Raw genomic sequence first — 21,802 nt, forward strand, 5'->3', positions numbered from 1 at the left:
CAAAGCTTTCAGGGATAACCTTCCTTTGGTGTGTACTTCTTCCATAAACCAACTTATTTTTATACTCATTAGAAACATGTGACTCAGCCAATAATTAACCAATTAAAAATGATCTAAAACACATTTTAACTAAATTCAGCAACTCAATGTTCCTACATTTAACTTTTCTTACAGTAAAAAATATATACAAAGAATTTATACATAAAACATTTATACTTATAAAATACTTATAAATAATATAGTAGTATCAATACACTCATATGCCCTTCAGCATCATTTGTTGTTTCTTTAATACTGGTTTAATGCTGACAAATGGTAACATCATTTGGGGAGTCAATGACAGCACCCAGCTTACAGTCATCTGCAAACTTGGTCAGCCACAGGCCCTTTGTCTTTGCCTGGACTTCTGAGAAGTAGATGCTAAACAGTAGGGGTCCCAGGACAGATCCCTGGGGGAACACCACTAGTGAAAGGTCTGCTTTTGGAGGTGGTTGTGCCTATTTTGACCTCTTGGGTCCCATCGGTGATCCAGTTGGCCACCCACCTGATGAGATGGGGATTTACGCCAAGTTGTATTAGCTTTTCGATGATGCCTGAGTGGGGGATTGTGTCAAAGGCCTTGGTCAAGTTAAAGTAAGCTGCATGTACTGACTTTTCTTCATCCAGGGCCTTGGTGACAGTCTCAAAGACGTCAACCAGGTTCAACAGGCAAGATTTGCACCTGACAAATCCGAATTTGGTGGGGTCAAGGGCTTGGAGATTTCCTACCTCCTTGTTTATAAGATCCATAATAATATACTCCATGGCTTTACAGATCAGACTTGTCGTAATGGGGGGATAGTTTCCCAGGTCTGTAATGGCACCACCTTTGTGCAAGGGGATGACAATAGCAGTTCTCCACTCTGCTGGAATGAAGCCTGTAATTAGGCTGTGGTTGAATAGGGTGCTCAATGGCAAAGCTATTTCTTGCTGGAGATGGTGCAGAATACAGCCTGAGATACTATCACGTCCCACAGAAGCTGTGTTCTTTGCCTTGGATAGGGCCATTAACACTTGATCTACACAGACATGAAGTGCGGGACAAGTGTCGGGAATGTTGAATGGGCCTTTGGGGGGATAGGGGGGTGAAGTTTGCTCTGAACCTATCATCTAGCAGGTTGGCTAAGTCAACAGGATCAGTGTAAGTGGTACCGTTAAGTACTAATTTGGAACAAACCTGGGCTTTGCCATGGAGGTTCCTGACATAACTGAAGAAGGCTTTGTGGTTTCTCTTTCTTTCGGAGACTAGTTTCAATTCATAACTGGCTTTGAAGGTTTTCAGTAGTGATCTGATTTGCTTGTTGAGGCTGAGGAGGGAGGTTTTCCAATTTGGAATTTGTTCCTTTTTACCCTTGGACAACAGTTTCTTCCTTTTGTTGTAAAGCCTGTTGATAGAGGATGGCCACCAAAAAGGTTTATGTTTCTTGAAGAGCAAGTTTTATTTCCGTTGGGTATGGCTGAGTCCATGCATTTCTACAGGTGCTTGTATACTGCATTGGCATACTGTTCATCATAGTTGTCTGCATCCTCTGAGAAGGGCAGTGGTGTGAAGCAACTGATACCCTCCCTTAGGGGGTTGTAGTCAGCTTTTGAGAAGTTTTTTTTAGCCTGGTTATGGCTAAATAAATAAGACAAATTCCATCTGTTCCCTATCTTTTATACAATTCTAATATAACTACCTCTCAGTTTAAAGTTCACTGGACACTGCCATCTGACACAATGGCCATACCAAAAGGATGTTACTTGTGAGTGCATTACTACACTGTAATTTCTTTGATAATTTCATTGGGTTGTGCTTAAATGCAACTTCCATGTGAAACAGCTTAAGAAATGTAACTTTCAATAATACTTTTGCTGGAGCTGTTCTCCTATAATTCCACACTGTAATTTCTCTTATCGGATTGTGTTATTATATGCCTTAATAGGGTTGCCATCTTTTCAAATGCCCAAAATGGGACATTTTTGCTACACTACAAACGTCAGATTTTGCAGGCCAAAACATACCCACGGCCAGTGCAAATGACAGAACTTCACTTTTTTTGCCTACATATACGCTTATTCTTCTAGCATTTTAGTTGCTTATTCTGTTTTTTATAACATTTAGGTGTTACAGATACAGAATAACTGTTTTATACAACTCTTACATAAAAAAATCTCAGGACTATTACATAAAATATAGGAAATAATTTTGCCCTAAAATCTCAGGACATTTGCCATTTTTACAATTTTTTTTTTTTTTTTTGCAGGACACAGCTGCCCAAAGAGGGGCTGTCCCTCGCAAAGTGGGGCAGGTGGTAATGCAACTTTCAGTATGTAATTTTGCAGGAGCTTGTCTCCATAGCTCTCAACCTTCGATCTCCAAAATGAGAAACACCAGCCCTCATAATGTGGAACAAATGGGCAAAATATGGAACACATACTAATGGCTTACTAATAACTTCAACTAGAAATGTCATAGGATGGTTCAAATATGCGGGCTTTACTTATAAAGATCTTTTAATGATTTAATATGATTAATTTCTATTTACAATGGATTTCACTTAAAAAAAATTCCTAACACTGAATGTGTGACAGTGTCTTTCAATGTGGAACTTTGAGGAACATGAACTTTTTAAGACCCCAAATGAGGTACGTTCCTCGTAATGAGGTACACTTGAGAGGTATGCTTGTCTCCCTGGCCCACCGGAGAAAAGGAGCCTTTTTGCCAAGTCGGACTTTCCGGATCAGTAAAGACAAATAAAAAATAATACAATAAATAAAATACTATAACACAGTGGTACTGTCCGTACATAGTAAGAAAAAATTACAATTACACGCTATCAACAAGCAGTGAGGCAATTATTACAGTTCGACGCAAAACTTCATCCAAATTCGTTTACTGTAGTGGTTTATCAGTGCCTGCGAAACTCCTCCTCCACCGGCGAACTGTAACTGCTATTAGTGATTAGTGAAATTACGGCTTCTGGCCACGCCTCTGAATCTTCGGAACGCCTAGAAGTTCTACATGGAAGGTAGGTTTAGCACGTAAGCCCTCCCTTTGTATTAGTTGTGTTTTACAACAGAACCTCGTGACTGGTATGAGAGGCGAAATAGGAAGTAGTGTTAATACCAGCCAGGTAAATACAAATTTGCTAGATTGAAACGGGTAAATAGTGTGGGGTGAGGATGTGTAAAAAGTGTGTTATCCCCTCAGTCTTTTTCTGGGTACTTGTATTGTCATTTCCAGTCGCCACCTTTTCTACAAGCTATTATGAATGGGGAATCCCGAATGGAAACGCAGACTTGCTGAAGGCTAGTTACAAATATTTGTGGCCCTCTTCTTTTACCATGAGCTTTGGTTTGTTTCGGGCAAGTGATTTTGAGGTTTCATCTCATTGCCGGGATCTGTTGGAAAAGTTTGTCAACGTTAGTCGCTCGCTTGTGGAGTGCTTACTGCTTAATGCCAAACCAGTCAGAATCTGTCAGAATTGCTACATGGATTACCAAGCTATGAACGTTGTATTCGGTAATTTAACTGGCAACCAGGTAACGTTTTCCAGACCCGCAATTTGTGTTTTATTCATTTAATGTATACGTATCGTGTGCTTGTTTAAGGGTTGCTCTTGTAATCTGTTAACATGTTTCATCTGTACGCACGTTTTGAAACCCGGATCTTTTATGATTTGAGCAAGTCTGTGAGTGTGTACATAAGTTTATTGATTGTATGAGGAACAACTTTGGAGACGCAAAACGACAAGCAATGGAAAAGGCTTCACACACACACGTTTGAGGTACAACGAGCAATGGGAAACGTTTTCAGTTGTCTTATTGGAGAAAACCTTATGTGATTTTCCTTTGTTAAAAATAAGGCTATACTGCCTTCAACAGTTATTTACGCAGACCGTCTTAAAAAAAACTCCAGCTTTACTCCGTCGCATATCGCCTACTCAGAGGCGATCTCTGCCTAACATACAAAGCTATGTCAAACCCAGAGCTGTGGACCTGCTCCATTTAAAGAAATCTCAATCCCTCCGAGCTACACGCTCTAGGGACCTAAACCTGGTCACCACAATAAACAGAATATGCTGAAGGGATAGATTCCTGTTCCAGAGACTACCTATCTATGTCAAAACAGAACTTCTCATTAGCACTGTTCAAGAAAAATCTTGATGAGTGGATGGGAAATAGGGAATTCACCCCATGGATCACTTCTATGGCTCTGCTCGACAGGGGCATAGGAAAATAATTTTCTTGGGTGGAGAAAGCCAGGGCACTTTTTGGGCTAGGCTTATATAGGCCCTAGGGCTGACGGTCTAGTGCCTACCTATGAACCTGTTTGTGATCATTGCAAGTGTACCTCTCTCCCAGTGTTGGTGAGGAGGTATATGGCTCTGCATTGAGTCCTGAGAAGTTGATATATATTGTTTAACTGATTAGGTGAAATGATGTAAATAAACTTTTAAGTTGCAGCTGCAGTCAGCTAAATCTTATTTTGTTCCAGCTTCTTTGGTTAGAGAGATACATCCTTGCTTTATAACCTGATGATCTTGACAAGAGTTATCAGCTTTGGGACCTGATGAGACTGCCAGGGGCAGAGAGGAATGATGATGAGGCTTTGCTTGTTTCTCGCTTGAGGGGAGGGGGGCTGAGGATGATGTGCAGACAGGGTGGGATTATTGCTAAGACTCTTGTGGAGATTGGAATCTCTGAACAGTGGCTAGATCAGTCTTTCTTTTTAGGTGGGTCTGGGGGCAGTCTTGTTTTAAGGCCCATGCATAGTCTCTCCCATCAATCACTCTTCGTTATAGGCATAACTGGCCTTAGGCAAAGGCTAACTAGGTGGGTGCCGATCTAGCAGGGGTGCTTTTCCATTAATCTGGATGGTGTAGGTAGACCAAGATGGGGACACGGGATGGTGTTGGGGGGAGCTGTGGAGACCTTTTGCTTAGGGCACCAGTTGACCAAAGGTTATAGGTATACCCACTTCCTGCCCCACCCCCATCAGTTTCTCACCTCCTCTATCCAAAGCTAATTACTTCTTATAACAATCCAAGTAATCCCAATCATTCTTTTTCCTAATTACTTTACTACTTAGTCTTAAATGTAATTATATTTTCATAGTTGTTCTACTGCTAACATATCTTTTATTATAAACCACACTCTTTGATTGCTAGAAATTGCAGGTAGTAGTACAGTATATTTTTCAATATTTTAGCTCTCTTTGCTATATTCAAGCCCCTGTCTATTTCTAATGAATGTTCAGCTGTATGTATACCTATGCCAGCTATGTATACGCTCAGTTTCTAAGTGATGTTTATGTAAACTATTGTCATTTTTTTCTCTCATGTACGTACACTTGTCTATATTTTGTGTTCCTTTTGATGTCATGTAATTATTTTATGTACATGTCAAAACTGGTGTTAAATGTGGAACTTTTCTTCCAGGGCCTCTGCTTGAAAGAGTTTTAGCCCAGTTGGACTTTACTTGTAAACAAAGAAAAAAATGAATACTAAAGAAACATGTGACATTGGTACATTGAGGACAAGATCATAATCGTAAGCTGCACACCCTGCTTTTATGGGCGACTGTTCCAGATCCTTGAACCAGCATCCTCCACATAATGTGTTTGTCCATTTTGTCAGTCTTGGTTAGATGCTGGTGAGCCTAGACAGGGAATTGAGCTGGTTTATTTCAGTGTAACCTCTTAAATGAACTGGTCAAAGACTGTCTTCAGACATGACCAGGTCCTAAATGCAACAGTATATGCAACAAGATGACTGTGTTCAGCATTAAATAGGGCAATCATATGCATATATCTGTAAACAAGCATGTTAAATCTGTATAAAGTAGCTAATTATCAGTGGTAGCTCCAGGATCCTTTTCTTGCAGGTGCACAATAGGGCCAAATTAGCTAGACATGTGAAAAAAAAACATACAGATAAAGTACAGAATATGTAACAAATGAAAGACCATTTCCCTACTCACACATGCACACGAAAATGCTGGTAATGTTCACAACCCAGAAACGCTACTAATTCCTCAGCCTCCAGGATTAAGGGTTGGATGAAGTGTTAGAATGCTATGGTGTAACGAGTCAAGAGTGTAGCTACCAATATAACAGAGGTGGGAAAATGTGTGCAAAAGACCTCTGTGCTTTTTTAAGAAAGGAAAAAATGCAATTAACTTAAATTCAAGAACAGAAAGTGTTGTTCTGTGTTGCATATTAAGGAAAATATAAAACAAACAGCACATGTTGTCAACACTCAACATAAAATACATCTTCCCAATGCAGACACTAGTGAATAGACAAATAGTTTATATGCCTGTTAAAAGTTCTTTGAAATAAAGTGGTTAGTTAGTCGCACAGCGATGTAATCCTTGGCTCTAGATAATTGTCACAATTGAAGTGACCCCGGGGTTGGGAGGGTGGCCTAATGGTTAAGGTGTTTGTGTTGCAAACACAAAGTGCAGGGTTTGAGTCTCACAAGGGACAATTGGCTAGGCTTAAAATGGCTTGCAAGGGCAGTTAGCTTAGTACTAATCTATGAAACTATGAAGTGACACCCCGACCCCATGTGCAAAAATGGGAAAAGGGGTTGAGGATTGATGGATGAATAACCACTCCTAGATTACAATGATAGTTTTGATATCTCTAGGAAGAGTGCAGGAGAGGGTCTGTCAGCAATTGGACTAAAAATTGAGAAGCTTTAGAATATGCACCTCCGCTAGTTTCTTTTACGAAGCATTTACAACTACTGCTAAAGAGTTAAGAGCTGCTCTGAGAACACAAATCAGAGTAATTTGGGCAAAAAGGTGAAAATGACAAATAGGTTATATATATATATATATATATATATATTTCTTTGTTAGCATATAAAGGGGTCTTGAAGTGGATTCTGGGAAAAGATCATTTCAAAAAGCAGGTCCACTGAGATAAGATGATAAAAACCACTTAATAGTTCTGCTGTATTAAAATAGAGTACAAAGGTGTAATAAAATAGAGAGGTACTGGCAACCATTATTTAATTTGTTTATATATTTTGCTGACTGAGACTGAGTTAGTTCTACTTGACCAATGCCCTCTTTTCAGGGGAAATCCAAGGTGGTATTCATAGTGACTCACTGATAAATGTGACCTTCAGGCTTTATTAAGCTTGCACATTACATACTTTTCCACACAATGGGCTTTCCTTGCATGTTAACCTCCCTTTTATTCGCATAGATGTTTCTGCTCAGAATCAGTCCATTTAGTTGCTGGTTTCATTTCCAGTTTAGTTGAATCAGGTGACTTGTTTCTTGCAACAGGCAACGACATCCATATGTTTGCTTAACAATGTTTCGTGCAGTATTTTACTACTGCTACTGGTAAGCACAAAGAGAGAGCACTGCTTATTTTCTTTTTAAGTGCATTGCTCTCTGTTAGAAATACGCCATGTCCCCTGAATCAGCCTGAAAGGCCCATTTCAAAAGAGCAGTGCCTATGTTACCCTCATATCCTTTTACCACTCAAACTGTAACTTATTTGTGAAGCAGCAGCATTGCCACTTTGTCTACAAATCCAGACTTCTTTTCCAGCAGTTTAAACCAACACACTGCCTTGGGGACAGGGGGCTTAATTTTTCAGGGCAGTCTGGAGAACTGCTTGAATCCCTGTCCTGCGTTCTTACTATCATAGTTGTAAAATTGGATGCAGATACCACAGTGACATGCAAGTACTCACAATTAGTTTTGATTTGGGAAATTACACTTTGTCAGGTGAGTGTCTTTCTTCCCCCCTCCATTCTTCTAGGGCCTACCAATTTATGACCTTCAAACTTGCTGTGACAAAATTGAGTGCCGACAAAATTGAGTGCCGACCTCTTTTGCTGGAGATCTCATGCTTATGATAGATTTTCCTATTTCAGTTTAGTGTGTACGCTTATGGGGGGGGGGGGGGCAGTTTTAAACAATAACAAAAAGTCAAAGTCTTGATCATTGACTGCTGATTCTGCTAATAAAGGCAATTTGGAGTGTCAAAAAAAAAAAATTCTACCGATCTGATAAGCAGAGAGTGTTGAAGTAAATTATAACTACTACTACATAGTTACAACACAAACATAGGGTTTATGATAGGTACCTTAACTGGTTCTATATCAAAATATCGAGAGTTTACTTACCCGAACACCTAAATGCCGACCCATATTCCATGAACTGCAAATACACCAAACGCCCTAAACCGCGAATTTAAAAACTCAAAATGTCATAGTTGTCCCGTCCCACCGCCCGCTACATACTACCTACACAAACAAACTAAATAAACCACATACATACACTAAACCCTGCTTTTTAACCCTACACTAAATCTTTCATATACCACCAAGTATGCACCTAACTTAACCCACACCCTAAGGTCCGTAACTGTCGCACACTTGCCTTACGAAGCTATACCGCAGAAGGGCCAACCATGACGAATCGACATTTTGAATTTCGTGCTTCAGGACGATCTATTTTGATATAGACCCACCTTAACTAACAGCTGTGTACAACCGTAGGCAGGTGCACTTAAGCTGCTTAACATTAATTTCTAGCAATAATAATTTTGTGTTCAGTGTATGGATGAGATTTTCATTACTGAAATTTTAGGCAGTTATAAGCTCATACATATTACTTCTAATATGGACAACTAGTGTTACACTTGTATTTTTTAATGTTATGTAATGTGTTATCTGCCTTAATGTACACATATCCAGTTTGTAAATAATGAGCATGATGAATGTGTTTTTGATTTGTATTATAATGCTTTTAACTGCTGTTGGAAGGAAGATTTTTCTATGTGCTTTTGCCTTTGATGGAACTAATGTAATTTAACACTATACTGCACCATTTGCAAGAGATTTACCATCAGAGTTTCTCATTTTGCCTTGTAGTAAAGAAAATCAGTATAGCTTGATTTACTGAAAATGTTAAATGTATGATGAATTTCTGGTTAATCATGGGAAAGCAGCGTCATTTCTGCATGTCCTCTTTCCACACATTAACAAAGTGCTTTGTCATACTGGAGCTGTCATTTTGAGGTACAGAAACAGTGAGCAAGATGGATCACATGCTGAGCTACATTAAAATGACATTCTGCCCAGCTGTGCAGTTGGAGCAGAGAGGTTACATGAAGCTTTTAATGTTTTATGAAGCTATGCTTCAGATAATGTAACTGTTATCTTTGGTATGTGATCTGTGCTGCAGTGCATTACAGTAAGCTGCTGATTGGACTCAAACTCTTGGATGGGCCTAATCTAGTGGAAGCAGATTGATATTTGTTACTGATGAACAGCAATGCACACTGGATGTAAGCTGTCCGAGTGAACACACTGAAGATGTGCGGTCTTCAGTCTCATTGCTTGAAGTGGAATTTAGTGGAAGATGCTTTTTCACTGTCACCTGGTGCTGGCTTTTAGTGGTTCCTGTTTTTGTGTTTTCAAGTCTTTAATATAACTAACCTGCACTTTTCACATTTCAGATTGTTAAACTTTTATTCTTTCTATTCAAAGTTGCTGGTGTATGCTATGCCACTACCATCCAGACAAGCACACAAGAAACTCCTGTACAAAGGAAACTAGCTGTAGATAATTTCACTAGTTTACCAAAGCAGATTTTGCCATTTGCTTTGACTGTTTAGGCTTAGATCGTGGCTTTTAAGAGGAAGACAGGAGTGTACAGTTTTAAAGTGCGCTGTTTTCCAAATGCTTCCTTTCATTTCTAGTTATCACTGTCAATGAAGGAGCTGTAAATTTACAACTTGCCAGTGTGAAATTCCACTTTTTACTTTATTTTAAATTTAACCGAGGTTGAGCACTTATTTCAGTCTCAGCCAAAAATACAAGACAATATATACAGAGAGAAATGCAAAAAACAATATGTACATAACATCATATATAGAATGTGTAATAAATGTGTAGCCATGTAGAAAGATTTACAGTGACAGCAATTGGATCAGGAAAACTGTAGGGGATAAGTCCTTGCAGATGGGACTGAACGAACATGTATCCTGTTGTAATCTACAAGTAAGATGAGATTCAATAAATATTTGGAAGTGGAAGGTATTTCCTTTTAATAGGGTATTTCATTTAGGTGGTGAAGTGGGAGGTGGAATATATGCTAAAGTGAGAAGAGGGACCTGAAAAGAGTAAACGGTTAGTTGAGGTGTCTGTGCTTGAATTTGCTTTGGCAGTGCAATGGATGATTGTGTTATTTGAAGAGGAGAGTTCCTCCCAGCATACATCTCTACCTGTTAGCACAGTAAATCTGGACAAAGCCAAAAATAATGGTGGGAAAAAGGCCCAAAAATGGGGACAGATTCTAAATTTTGCTCTTATGAACTTAGAAATTTGCCGTACTAAAAGACTTTGTATTACCATGCATTTTTCTGAATGTGAAGTCTGAAACTCTAGTCTCTTGTTATTTGGAGAATTCAGTCCTCACTGGTTGGTGAGAAACCCACAAATTTTATGAGGAACAAACCAAAAACTGAGGCAAAAATATGAGAGAAATGCCTCCCACCAATTTGAGTCTGGTCTGGGGTCAAAAAAGTAGTTGTAGCTAGGGAAGGATTGTTGACTTTGATTTATGATTCACTGATTGCAAGAAGGCAAGGATTATGAGCGTGTTAAGTCTCTTTTGTTCCTAATAAATTGTGCATTAATTGGGAAACATGAGAAAAATGATGTAACCAGGATGACTTTGACATTAACTTGAAATAATTGGTGTTTAGTTTGTAAAGATGTTCGGATAGGCTCCAGAGTTTATTTGATGTTAAGTGATTGCATATCTAGGCAATGTTTGTAAATAAGGGAAAGGTTTTCATAATATTGCATGTTGCATTGTCTTTATTGCTGATGCCCCCCATATCAACCGTACATCCCTTGCACTTTTTTTTGGACCATGCATACATGCATGTGTTTTGTGATGCACCATCCTGATTGTATTAAATTATATTCCTTGTATAATACAGCATCACTTGTCAGTGTGTTTTTAAATTGGGTTGAACATTTTTCCAGTAAGCCATGAAAGCAAGTATGTGAACCAATAATGACAAAACTACCCATTACAAGACATTTCAACCACAAAAGGCCACTCAAACATCCGTCATTACAATCCACTAATATTACTCAATATACACAATGTTAGCAGAAGTAAAAGTCATCTGAATAAGTCCACATTAAAGAGATCTGTAACTAATGAAAAGGTTGCTGCTGACCAACAACTTCACACTTCAGTGTTTCACATACAAATTCAGTGCCTGTTGCCCCTGAAGAATAAACCGCCCATGTTGCATTTAAAAGTAAAATTAGCAAGCTGGTAATATTGCAGTAGGGAATGGCTGTCAAACCGGCAACAGGTTCATAGTTACAACTCCTCTCATCTAAAACAGGATGCATAGAAGGTCAACAGTCTTTGGAAATGCACAGAAACTCGACAGTCCTTGCTGATGACCGTTTTGGTGGTTGGTGTAGAGGACTCTGGCTCTAGGGTCCTGTATTCAAGGTACAGGGTTGGAGCCTGAATGAATTAACCAACCTGCCATCTCTAACTGCAGCATTTTAAACATACACACCCCTGCCTCTGTGATGACCCATTCTCTGTGTTCATCTGAAATAGCGACAACAGTTCTCGTTGATAAAATCTATTCTCATCTCTTAAAAATTGCTCGCTGCATTGTAATATTTAAATGTGCATGCTTTGTACTAAAGGCACACTTATAATGCTGCTAAGGGCACACTTGTTACATTTTTTCCTTTAAGGACACATGCAAACATAGTGTGTGTCCTTAAAGAATAAATGTTAAGTTTTGTATCGGCCCCCAGGTCGCCCAGTGGTGGATCCAGCTCTGGATCTTTATTCTCAGTTCCATGCATTTCCTAGAAAGCTAGATACAGTGCAATGAAAAAGTATTTGCCCCTTCCCGATTTCTTATTTTTTTGCATGTTTGTCACACTTAAAAGTTTCAGATCCTCAAACAAATGCAATTATTATTAGGTAAAGATAACCCAAGTAAACACAAAATTAAGTTTTGATTTTATTTATTAAGAAAAAAAACTATCCAAACCTACATAGCCCTATGTGAAAAAGTAATTGCACCTAATCCTAATAACTGGTTATCAGCAACAACTGCAATCAAGTGTTTGCTATAACGAGCAAGGAGTCTCTCCCATCACAAATTTGATCCTTTCTTGTGATTGGTCATTAAACCCCTGGATGGTGGAAAAGATGTTCAGAAGATGGGGGTGAAATGGGTTTACCTCAACATCTACTGCAAAATGGAAGAATTTCGTATTGTTCTTGCCCAGCCATGATACCCCAGTCTGAGGAGCTCTGTCACAAACCTGGCCAAGGGGGCATCTATAAACTTACCTACTTCAGCCTCTTATCCTGATGACCAGTCATATAAAGCCAGGTTACACAGAACCAGGTTGATACTAGAGACCTCTTACTTGAAACCTATTTATGATCCCCAGTGCTGCAACCCTTTCACTCTACTGGCACCTCTCCTACTCAGCCCCTTCCAGGACACTACTCACTCTGCTTTTGGGCAAGTAACAACCAGATGTAAACTACTCTGGACAGTCAGCCTGGCTTCTCAATTCTAACCAACATCTCCTCCATTGTTACAGAAACTGTAGCTTCACAGAAACTATCCACAAGGCTGATTTGTGAGCAAGTGAAGCATTTTGCCAAGTGGCCACAAGTCTGAGTAACTTACTAGTCGCAGGCTGAGACTCGTGTGTCTGGCAGGATTGTTTGACAAAGGCCTGGCTTTTTCCCTCAAAGTGCACCTAGTGGCCTGCTTTCTTGACTTCCTGAGCAGTAGGATGGGTTTTGTTGAATGGCGCATACCACCTACAGCACCCTAGTAGGCGCTAGTGTCCCCATGGGATCTCTAGTTTCATCTTAGAAAAGTTGACCAAGCATCCTTTCAAGCCAGCCTCCTTGGCCGACCTCGAATGCTTAACTTTGAAAGCAGTCTTCATGGAAGCCTTCACATCAGCTAGAAGCGTTTTGTAGATACACCCCCCCCCACCTCGTATGTGATATTCCATAGGAACAAAGTTACTGTACATATTGATCCGACCTTCATGACTTCTTCGTTACAGATCCCAATGCTAAGCAAGGGATTCACAAATGATCCACCTTAGTTTTTTTTGCCCAGGTACCAGAACAGAGGAGAGTACAGCCTGCGTTCAGGCCAACTCTTTAAATCCTGTAACCCTATTTTGAAAGGCTAAAAGGTCTCCAAAATCAGTCTGTCCAGATGGGTCTCTGGCTGTATTTCCTTCTGTTATGCTTTTGCAGGTAACATTTATCAGCTCACCCAATAGCTCATAAGAGTCGTGACCACCTCCATGATGTATAAGAGGGCAGTCCCAAAAGTATGTACCTAGTCCCCACTTGCTCCAGCCTTGCATCTCCAGCAAGAGTTAAATGCTAGGTGTATAAAAATATTTGACAATTTGGGGCAAATATTTTGTCTCACCTGGACTTTGTAGTATAGCTAGATAAGTAATAATTTCATCTGTAGAAATTGAGATATTTGCTTATCCATGAGGATGTATATCCTATTTATGTTCATTTTTAATTCCTTAATAATTTAATATGCACTATTCTCAAGCCCTTTCATTGAGAATCCTGCCTAGCTTCAAGAAGGAATTTCATTAATTTTTGGTTATGACTTTATAGCTGGCTTACAGATTATGTCTAGCCTCCAATCTTCTTTTAAAACAATGCATCTTTTTGCTTTCTCCAAGTCCAGCCATATGTCACTGTGTGGTTTGTATTCAAAACGGTACTTCAGACCTTCTGTCTTCAAAGATTGATGAACGTAATGCATAATCTTATTCATTGCCTAGTGACCTAAAGGAACCACTGTGATCAACTATTTGGGCAAAGAAAGTTCTCAAAGAAACACAAGCTTGTTGCAGCAACTGATGCAGTCTGTTCCCCTTTCCCAGAAACTCCATAGCTGTCATTTATCCTTTAGTCTTCATAACAGTGATACTGTTAGCAGTAACTATTTCCATACTGCATCATACTCTCTAACTGTCCCATGATGTGTAGTAATAATTAGTTGGATCCATCACCCCCAACCTCCATGTCTTTCCTAAGTGTTGTTTTTGTCCAAGAGACTCGTGGCTTAGTTCCATCCCAGATAAAATCCTTTTATAATGTTTTAATCAGTGATTAAAAGATCTCAAGGTATGAGACTGGAGCAAGTTTAAAATTCAAGTTGACACAAAACATTTAGAGCCTGTGACCTCTGGTCCAATTCTGGGAATATAATTTTCCATTACTGAGTACATTTTATACTGCTTAGTACAACCTCAAAGGTGCATTGAAAAAAGATTAAGAGAAGGGACAAGCAATACACCCAAATATTTACCTTTCAACCAACAGGAATATGTAGTTACTTATTAAATGACCTTTGTCTTTGTCTGAAAACTGATGTCAACAGCCCTTACACCAAGAAGTCTCCAAAATCCTAAAGGAGCTTAAATATGGCAGGAAGGTCTTTCTCGTATTAGATCAGATAACTCAAGATACCACCTGCACATAGAGAAGTTTTCACCTATAGCTACTTAAAGTGATAGCCCCTTGTTTCAGAGTTCCTTATTGCAGCAACCAGGGGTGCTGTGTACAAAATAAATAGTGATGCAGACAATGAGTATCCTCCCTGCCTTGTGCCCCTGGTGAGGGGAAAAAAGTGGCTCAGAGAGACATGCTTGAGATGATGGTGGTGTTTGTGAAACTTGCTAAATCAAGACAGTTGGATATGTTTAATTGCTAAACTTCATCATATAGGTTGCTGCATACCTTTTCATTATATTCGTTATGTTTCTTAACCAGAGTAAAATAAAACCACGGTGTTACTACTACTCCTGTTTTCATGTAAAGAAATTTTAATAAATTAGTCCTATTCAGTTTTGCTAGTTGTGGTATGCTTAACTACTCGCAAAATAAGTGGTCAGCTCTTTAATCAATTTCTGGCTCTGCATAACTCTAAAATGATACACTAAGGTACTGAAATACTTGCCTGGTACTTACAGGATCATTGAGGAATATATTTTTGTCTCTTAACATGTTTATCTGCTGTTCTTTTTCTGTCCTATCTATTTTTACATTATTTCATCATTTGTACTGTTTACATACAGTGTTCTTATTGGTGAACTTTAATTGTGGGGCAGTAATGTATGTATTTACTGAGCATTGTGCTTTTGCTACTCTATCTGTATATATCGTATTTAAGTTTGAAGTGAAAGAGCTTATCTTTAGAACATTTACCGGCTTGTCCATCAACTCAAGTATTTCATGACTTGCAACCACACATTCCTGTCAATGTTTATTTTCATGTTTATATATAACATGTATGTGCATGCATACCAACATACATATGTGTTCACATGGGTTTCCTCTAGGAGCTCCCGTTTCCTCCCACATTCCAAAAGACATGCAGTAGGTAGTTTGGACACTCTAAACTGGCCATATGTGTTGGTGTGTGGTGTGGATGAACTACTGCAGCAGGGCTTAGCCACCTGGGGGTGTAAACCTTGGCTCTAGATGATTCACTGTTGACGTGGCACCCCGACCTCATGTTAAAAAAAAAAAAATGGGTTGTGGGTGGTTAGATGGGTACTTGCATACGTGCACACAATGTTACATATACATATGTGGAGGCTTTTCATTCCTTCAAGAAAATAATTTCATCAGACTTTTTTGTGAAATATGTTCTCCCCTTTTCTCCTTTTAGTGTGACTTTTTTGAGTTGTTTGTATTAAGGGATGTGGTAGGTGCATCCACTCCACAAAAATCCCCAAAGTTTTTCCATGAAACGATTATTTTGACAAAATTAAATGTTACCATATATGTTATTAGCACACACACATATAATACTATAATTAATATATATATATATATATATATATATGTAAATATTCTTTTTTTTATCCTTGTAACCTTGATCATGGCTGAAACGAATATGTATTGCAGCTTTACCATTTAACAAATAAGTAAGGAAGTAAATAATGTCATTTTTTTTTCCTTTGATCAAATTCACCCATTTATCTCCTAAGTAACACCCATGAAGTATTAGTGCTTCTTGTGTTCTGCGTAGATTTGTCAGCGGAACCATTTTCTCCTAATTACACAGTCTCCTGTACTCTGAGTAAACATTTGTAGAGACCAGTCCTGTTATAATATAGGCCCCAGAAAGTTTTCCAGTTGCCAGTAAAAAATGTATATAATTTTTCAGATCTGTGCAACCGCACATTTAAGCTGCATAAGATGATAGACAGAATCACACATTGATAAATTCCATCTTTTGAAGATGTTATTAAAGCAAGACTATTAGTATGTTTCATAGACTTCCGTCTCTTAAAGGATTTTGTGTGCATTCTGTTTTTCTCTCTCTTATCCTGAAAAAAAGCTATACGGCAGTATATTTATCCATTTTCCGAAGAGGATGTCCTTATAGAACAGGCAGGGTAGTGTCCTTTTGAAGTAATCCAACGATCTTTCTCCATTTTTATTCTTGTGTGCATTTTTGCATCCATGTCTGCAAACCATTAAGTTTCCCGCTGTCCATCTTAAGCCTGTTCATTCCCTAATACCCAGTGTCCCTAGGACAAAGCTGAGAGCCAGCCAATAGGGCATATCCAGGCAGCCAGGGGCTGCTTACAGGATCAATGTTCTTAAACGCAAAATGGCTTTTGAAACTTCTCACAAACTTGTTACTCAGCAAATTTATTGACTATGGCTTTTCATTTGAAGTTGTTTCTTGGTTCAGTAGCTGCCTTGCAAGTCAAGTTTTCTCAGTAATGGAGCACACTTTCATCTCTAATATTAGCTTCCTTAACAAGTGGTTCCATGGGGGGGTTCAGTTTTAGGAATGTTATATTTTCTTTCTATTAAAAATGTATACATCACCTTGCATGCTGATGACATCTCTAAAAATTGCACTTAAGTTCTGATTTCACACAAAATAAAATCGAGGTAATTATATTGGAGCTGGTGCATATCTGATTCTGAAGTCAGCTGTTATGATGTGTGGCTACTTTCTTAACTGCACCAAACAGCCTCGTTTCATCAAAAGTCCTTGATGGAATCCATCTACTTCTTGGCCAAACACTGTCTTTCCATATGCATCCTGAAACTACCAAGGATCTACAGCAGTTTAATTGCATATAAAGTAGCCCGTCTCCTAATCCCAAGACTAGAATATACAGTACCTTTTATTGCCCTTTTCTTCACAAAATACATGTCTGATTTAGCTTTAAAATAAGATACTAAATTTTATCTATCTGATGTATAACACCATTTTATAAAATACAAAAAGCCATATGCTACCTGTTACAGATATGCACCACAACATTAAGTTATTTTAAAGAAGAATGCTGTCCTCCCATACCAGGTATGCTTACAGTGCATCATGCTTCTTAATCTCCAAGAAACAAAGATAGTGTTAAACTACACAGACCATAGGTTTCCTTGGTAACTGCTGACAATGCCTTCAATAAAATTAAATGCAAACATATTTTCTTAAAACCTATAGTTTAGTTTTAGCTTCCAAAATTTTACAAAATCTAATGTAAATTGTACTGGGTATGTAATTCTTTCCAGTGAGGCAATGCAGCAAGACTATTAAAACCTAAATGCGCTTCAGTGTGTGTGCATAAGAAATGCCTTCAGCTGGAAAGAATGTACTATCTTATTTAAAAGCAGAAAAAAGTGTCTTTCAGATTTAAACCAAGTAGAAAATATTGCCTGGTACTATCTTAAACAGTGAGAGAAACTTGACCAACTGGCTCACTGACTGAACCCACACTGTGAAAGTAGCAGACTCTAAATGGTTAAGGTGTAAACACAAAGTGCAGGGTTTGAGTCTCACAAGGGACAATTGGCTAGGCTTAAAATGGCTTGCAAGGGCAGTTAGCTTAGTACTAATCTATGAAACTATGAAGTGACACCCCGACCCCATGTGCAAAAATGGGAAAAGGGGTTGAGGATTGATGGATGAATAACCACTCCTAGATTACAATGATAGTTTTGATATCTCTAGGAAGAGTGCAGGAGAGGGTCTGTCAGCAATTGGACTTAAAATTGAAAAGCTTTAGAATATGCACCTCCGCTAGTTTCTTTTACGAAGCATTTACAACTACTGCTAAAGAGTTAAGAGCTGCTCTGAGAACACAAATCAGAGTAATTTGGGCAAAAAGGTGAAAATGACAAATAGGTTCTAGAAGCTGTGCAGGATGCCTGTACTCCCATTTTTGCCTTCAGCTGGAAAGAATGTACTATCTTATTTAAAAGCAGAAAAAAGTGTCTTTCAGATTTAAACCAAGTAGAAAATATTGCCTGGTACTATCTTAAACAGTGAGAGAAACTTGACCAACTGGCTCACTGACTGAACCCACACTGTGAAAGTAGCAGACTCTAAATCCAACTTCAGACCAGTGACAAGTGGAGTACCATAGGGTTCAGTCCTAGGTCCTCTCCTTTTTGGTATCTAATTCTCTGAAGTAAAGGCTAACACAGAAGGTCTTTGGCTAACAACGTTCGGAGATGACTGCAAACTAGGAGCCATAATCAAATCTCCTAACGATGTGGACATCCTACAAAAGGGCCTCACTGAGACAGATGCCTGGTGTCAAAGCCATGGCCTCAAGCTCAGTGCCAAAAAGTGCATTGTCATCCCTTTTGGAAAAAACTCTGTACCCATAAACTACCACATAGGCGCCGAAAGTGTGATAAGAGACCTTGGGACACAGGTGGACAGTAGTCTCTCCTTTGATAATCACATCGCCACAGTAGTCAGGAAATCCTTCTACGTGGCACACCTCATCACAAAAGGTTTCTCATCCAATAAAAAAGAGGTCATTGTTCCCTCTCTACTCATCACTCATTAGACCTATCGTAGAGTACAACGCCCCATTTGGTATGTACCTCACAAGACATCTACAACAACTGGAAAGGCTACAGAAATACCTCACAAAGAGGATTACTGGCCTCAAACAGATGCCCTACGCAGACTGTCTCAAAAAAAACTCCAGCTTTACTCTGTCGCATATCGCCTACTCAGAGGTGATCTCTGTCTAACATACAAAGCTATATCAAACCCAGAGCTGTTGGACATGCTCAATGTAAAGAAATCCCGATCCCTCCAAGCTACATGCTCTAGGGACCTAAACCTTGTCACCACAATAAACATAACATGCTGGAGGGATATATTCCTGTCTCGGAGACTTCCCATACTCTGGAACAAACTACCTATCTATATCAAACAAAGCTCCTCATTAGCACTCTTCAGAAAAAATCTTTATGATTGGATGGGAGATAGGAAATTCACCCCGGGGATCACTTCTGTTGCTCTGCTTGACAGGGGCACAGGAAAATAATTTTCTTGGGTGGCAAAAGCCAGGGTACCATTTGGCTAGGCTTATATAGGCCCTAGGGCCAATAGCCTAGTACCTACCTATGAAGTCTAATGCACAGAATGTTTAATTTTATATTTATTTATGCGCTGATATTTTATAAATTTCCATGTGTTAAATATATACATTTCAGTTTTGTCACAGTTAAATGATCTTGTATATTTTTCTAGCTACCTTAGTGGCTGTTTTGTGGTAATGAGTAGTTCTACATCAGTTATTTTGATTTTATCCATTAAGTCATGTGATTGTGTCAGATTGATTCTTTTTTTTTTTTGAGAGAGAAAAATAACTGGTTTAGTACTACCATACTTCTAAATTGTGCAAGTTAGTTGTATTTTATGACTGATTCTAGATCTAATATCTCTAAGCAATTGCTGTTGAGACCGACAAGCCAGAGTTAAATAAAAAATCTGGTATATGTTTAGCTACCTGTTAGACCACTCCAGGTAAGATGTATTGTATCTTTAGCTACTTACAGTGCCAGGTCCAGATAAGTTGCTAAAGAGCTCTGTATGCCAACTGTTTGTTAAAAATTTTTTTTTATTTTCCTCCTGCAAATTAATAGCTGTTTGCTTATCTGATTTTTACAGAATCCATTGCTTAATTGTATTTAGTTCAGATAGAAAACTTTTATTATTCAGTTTCAAATGTCTGTGTCTGTTGATGTATTAATGGAATGTCCTTCCATTTCACTGTTGCAGTATGCCTTACAATAGGGATCTCCCTGACGAGGGCGGTCCGACTTTCAGACAGTATACAAAAGCATTTAGGTTGCTAAGGGTATGCCATATGTCACATGTATGCTTCCCGCATACAGCATAGGGCATAAAGGTGATGTTCGGACGTACCATCCTCAGAACTTCTTTGCCACCAGTCTGATTACCATCTTCAGTCTTCATTCTGAACACTCACTTAATTTGCCAGTTCACCAAGCCATTTTCAGGTAAGGGCCCCATTGGGGTTTTATCTTTTTTCCTTTGTTTTTGTCGCTTGTGGGGTTCATATCCTCCAGAAAGAGTAAATGCCAGTGCGGGAGACGAATTCCCCATGACGATCACTAGCGGTGTTTATTTTGTTTGTGTTTCCGATAACCATACGTGCTGTTCTATTTGCCAGACTGTCATCCCAATGACTCTGCATAGTCAGCTTTCCTCTTTGGCCATATATTTAGAAAATCGGTGTCTTAAGCTTTTGGCAAAAGATGCCATGGAAGGAACTTCCTGTTCAGAGAGTCATCCTTCTGCAAAGAAGGCCAAGAAAGCTAGCCACCTCCACCGGATTGTCTCTCTTTAGGTTAGTGAAAGCCCAGATCATCATGTTGGATTCCTGTGGCGTGACTTCTTCAGAGGCTGGCATGGATCCGTATTCATGCACGTTCCTGAAGGCCTTGCTGACATCTGCTTCAGATGTTCGGGGGAATATGGCTTTGAAACCTTCTCGAGGAGTTTCTGTTCCGGCTCCCCCTTTGTCAAGATTCCTCGGAGGAGGAGGAATCCCTTGCATATTCTTCCCAGATTCCTTCTCCCTTAGACTATGGCTTTGAGGAAGGAGTCCACTAGTCCTGACTCTCCTTTTGAGGAGATTTCCTTTGGGGACACAGTTTTCAGAATTATGTGATTTTTCAATTGGGATTGCACCCAGGTGTCTGAGGTTCAGAAAAGGTATTACAAGCTTCTGCAGATGGACTCTCCTAGATCTTCTGCTGTTCCTCTTATTCTGGCTTCTTTGTTGGATGCTTTTTCTACTGCATTTTAGGCTCTTCATTCCCAGCCTGCTGCTCCCAAAAAACTAATAGGCTTTATAAGGTGCCTGATAGCAAGTTCCTTTACAAGTGCCCATGTGTTGACCCTTCTGTGGCATCTGACAAGCCTTCAGTTACTGCCTTCCACAAAGTTGCTTCCTTCTGATAGACAGCAGAACTCTGGAAAGACTGGTTCAGAAGGTATATACCTCTGCTACCCTTGCTTTTAGGGCCGTCAGTTATCAGACCCATACACCATGTATATTTTGGCTCTTCCATCTTAGGCCTTTTAGGTTATTTCTGACCTTCCTGACTCTGAGGAAAGACTTCTTCTCTCTCTCCTTGTTAGGTACTTTCTTCTCAGGTGGCTCCCTACTCTGCTACGTGCAGTTATGATGCAGCAGATGCTTCTTATAGGGCTGCTGCATTTGGCTGTGTGCTGGGGAGATATTCCTGGCTTTGCTTCAGCCCTTGCCTGATGATATTAAGGCTAAATTGAGGGATGCTCTTCTGGATGGCAAGCATTTGTTTGGTGCCGCTGCTGCAGAATTAAGTCCTTTCAGGAAAAGGGTAAGGCTTTAAAAGATCTAAA

The 21,802-nt window shown here is 39.3% G+C and overlaps 1 protein-coding gene across 2 annotated transcripts in view; it reads left to right on the plus strand.

The window, feature by feature from the left end:
* The first annotated feature begins 3,070 nt into the window (after positions 1-3,070).
* The window catches only part of OSTM1 (osteoclastogenesis associated transmembrane protein 1), a 184,463-nt gene continuing 165,731 nt past the window's right edge, over positions 3,071-21,802 (plus strand). Inside the window, exon 1 of one of the 2 annotated variants that reach the window (XM_044065393.1) lies at positions 3,071-3,564. In XM_044065393.1, the coding sequence (XP_043921328.1) occupies positions 3,205-3,564 (360 nt within the window). In that variant the 5' untranslated portion in view covers positions 3,071-3,204. The remainder of the gene's footprint in view (positions 3,565-21,802) is intronic. The other variant, XM_044065400.1, reaches the window with a different exon arrangement.

This window comes from Protopterus annectens, chromosome 1.part0 (assembly GCF_019279795.1).
Source record: "Protopterus annectens isolate FY-2018-M chromosome 1.part0, PAN1.0, whole genome shotgun sequence".
Lineage (NCBI taxonomy): Eukaryota > Metazoa > Chordata > Ceratodontiformes > Protopteridae > Protopterus > Protopterus annectens.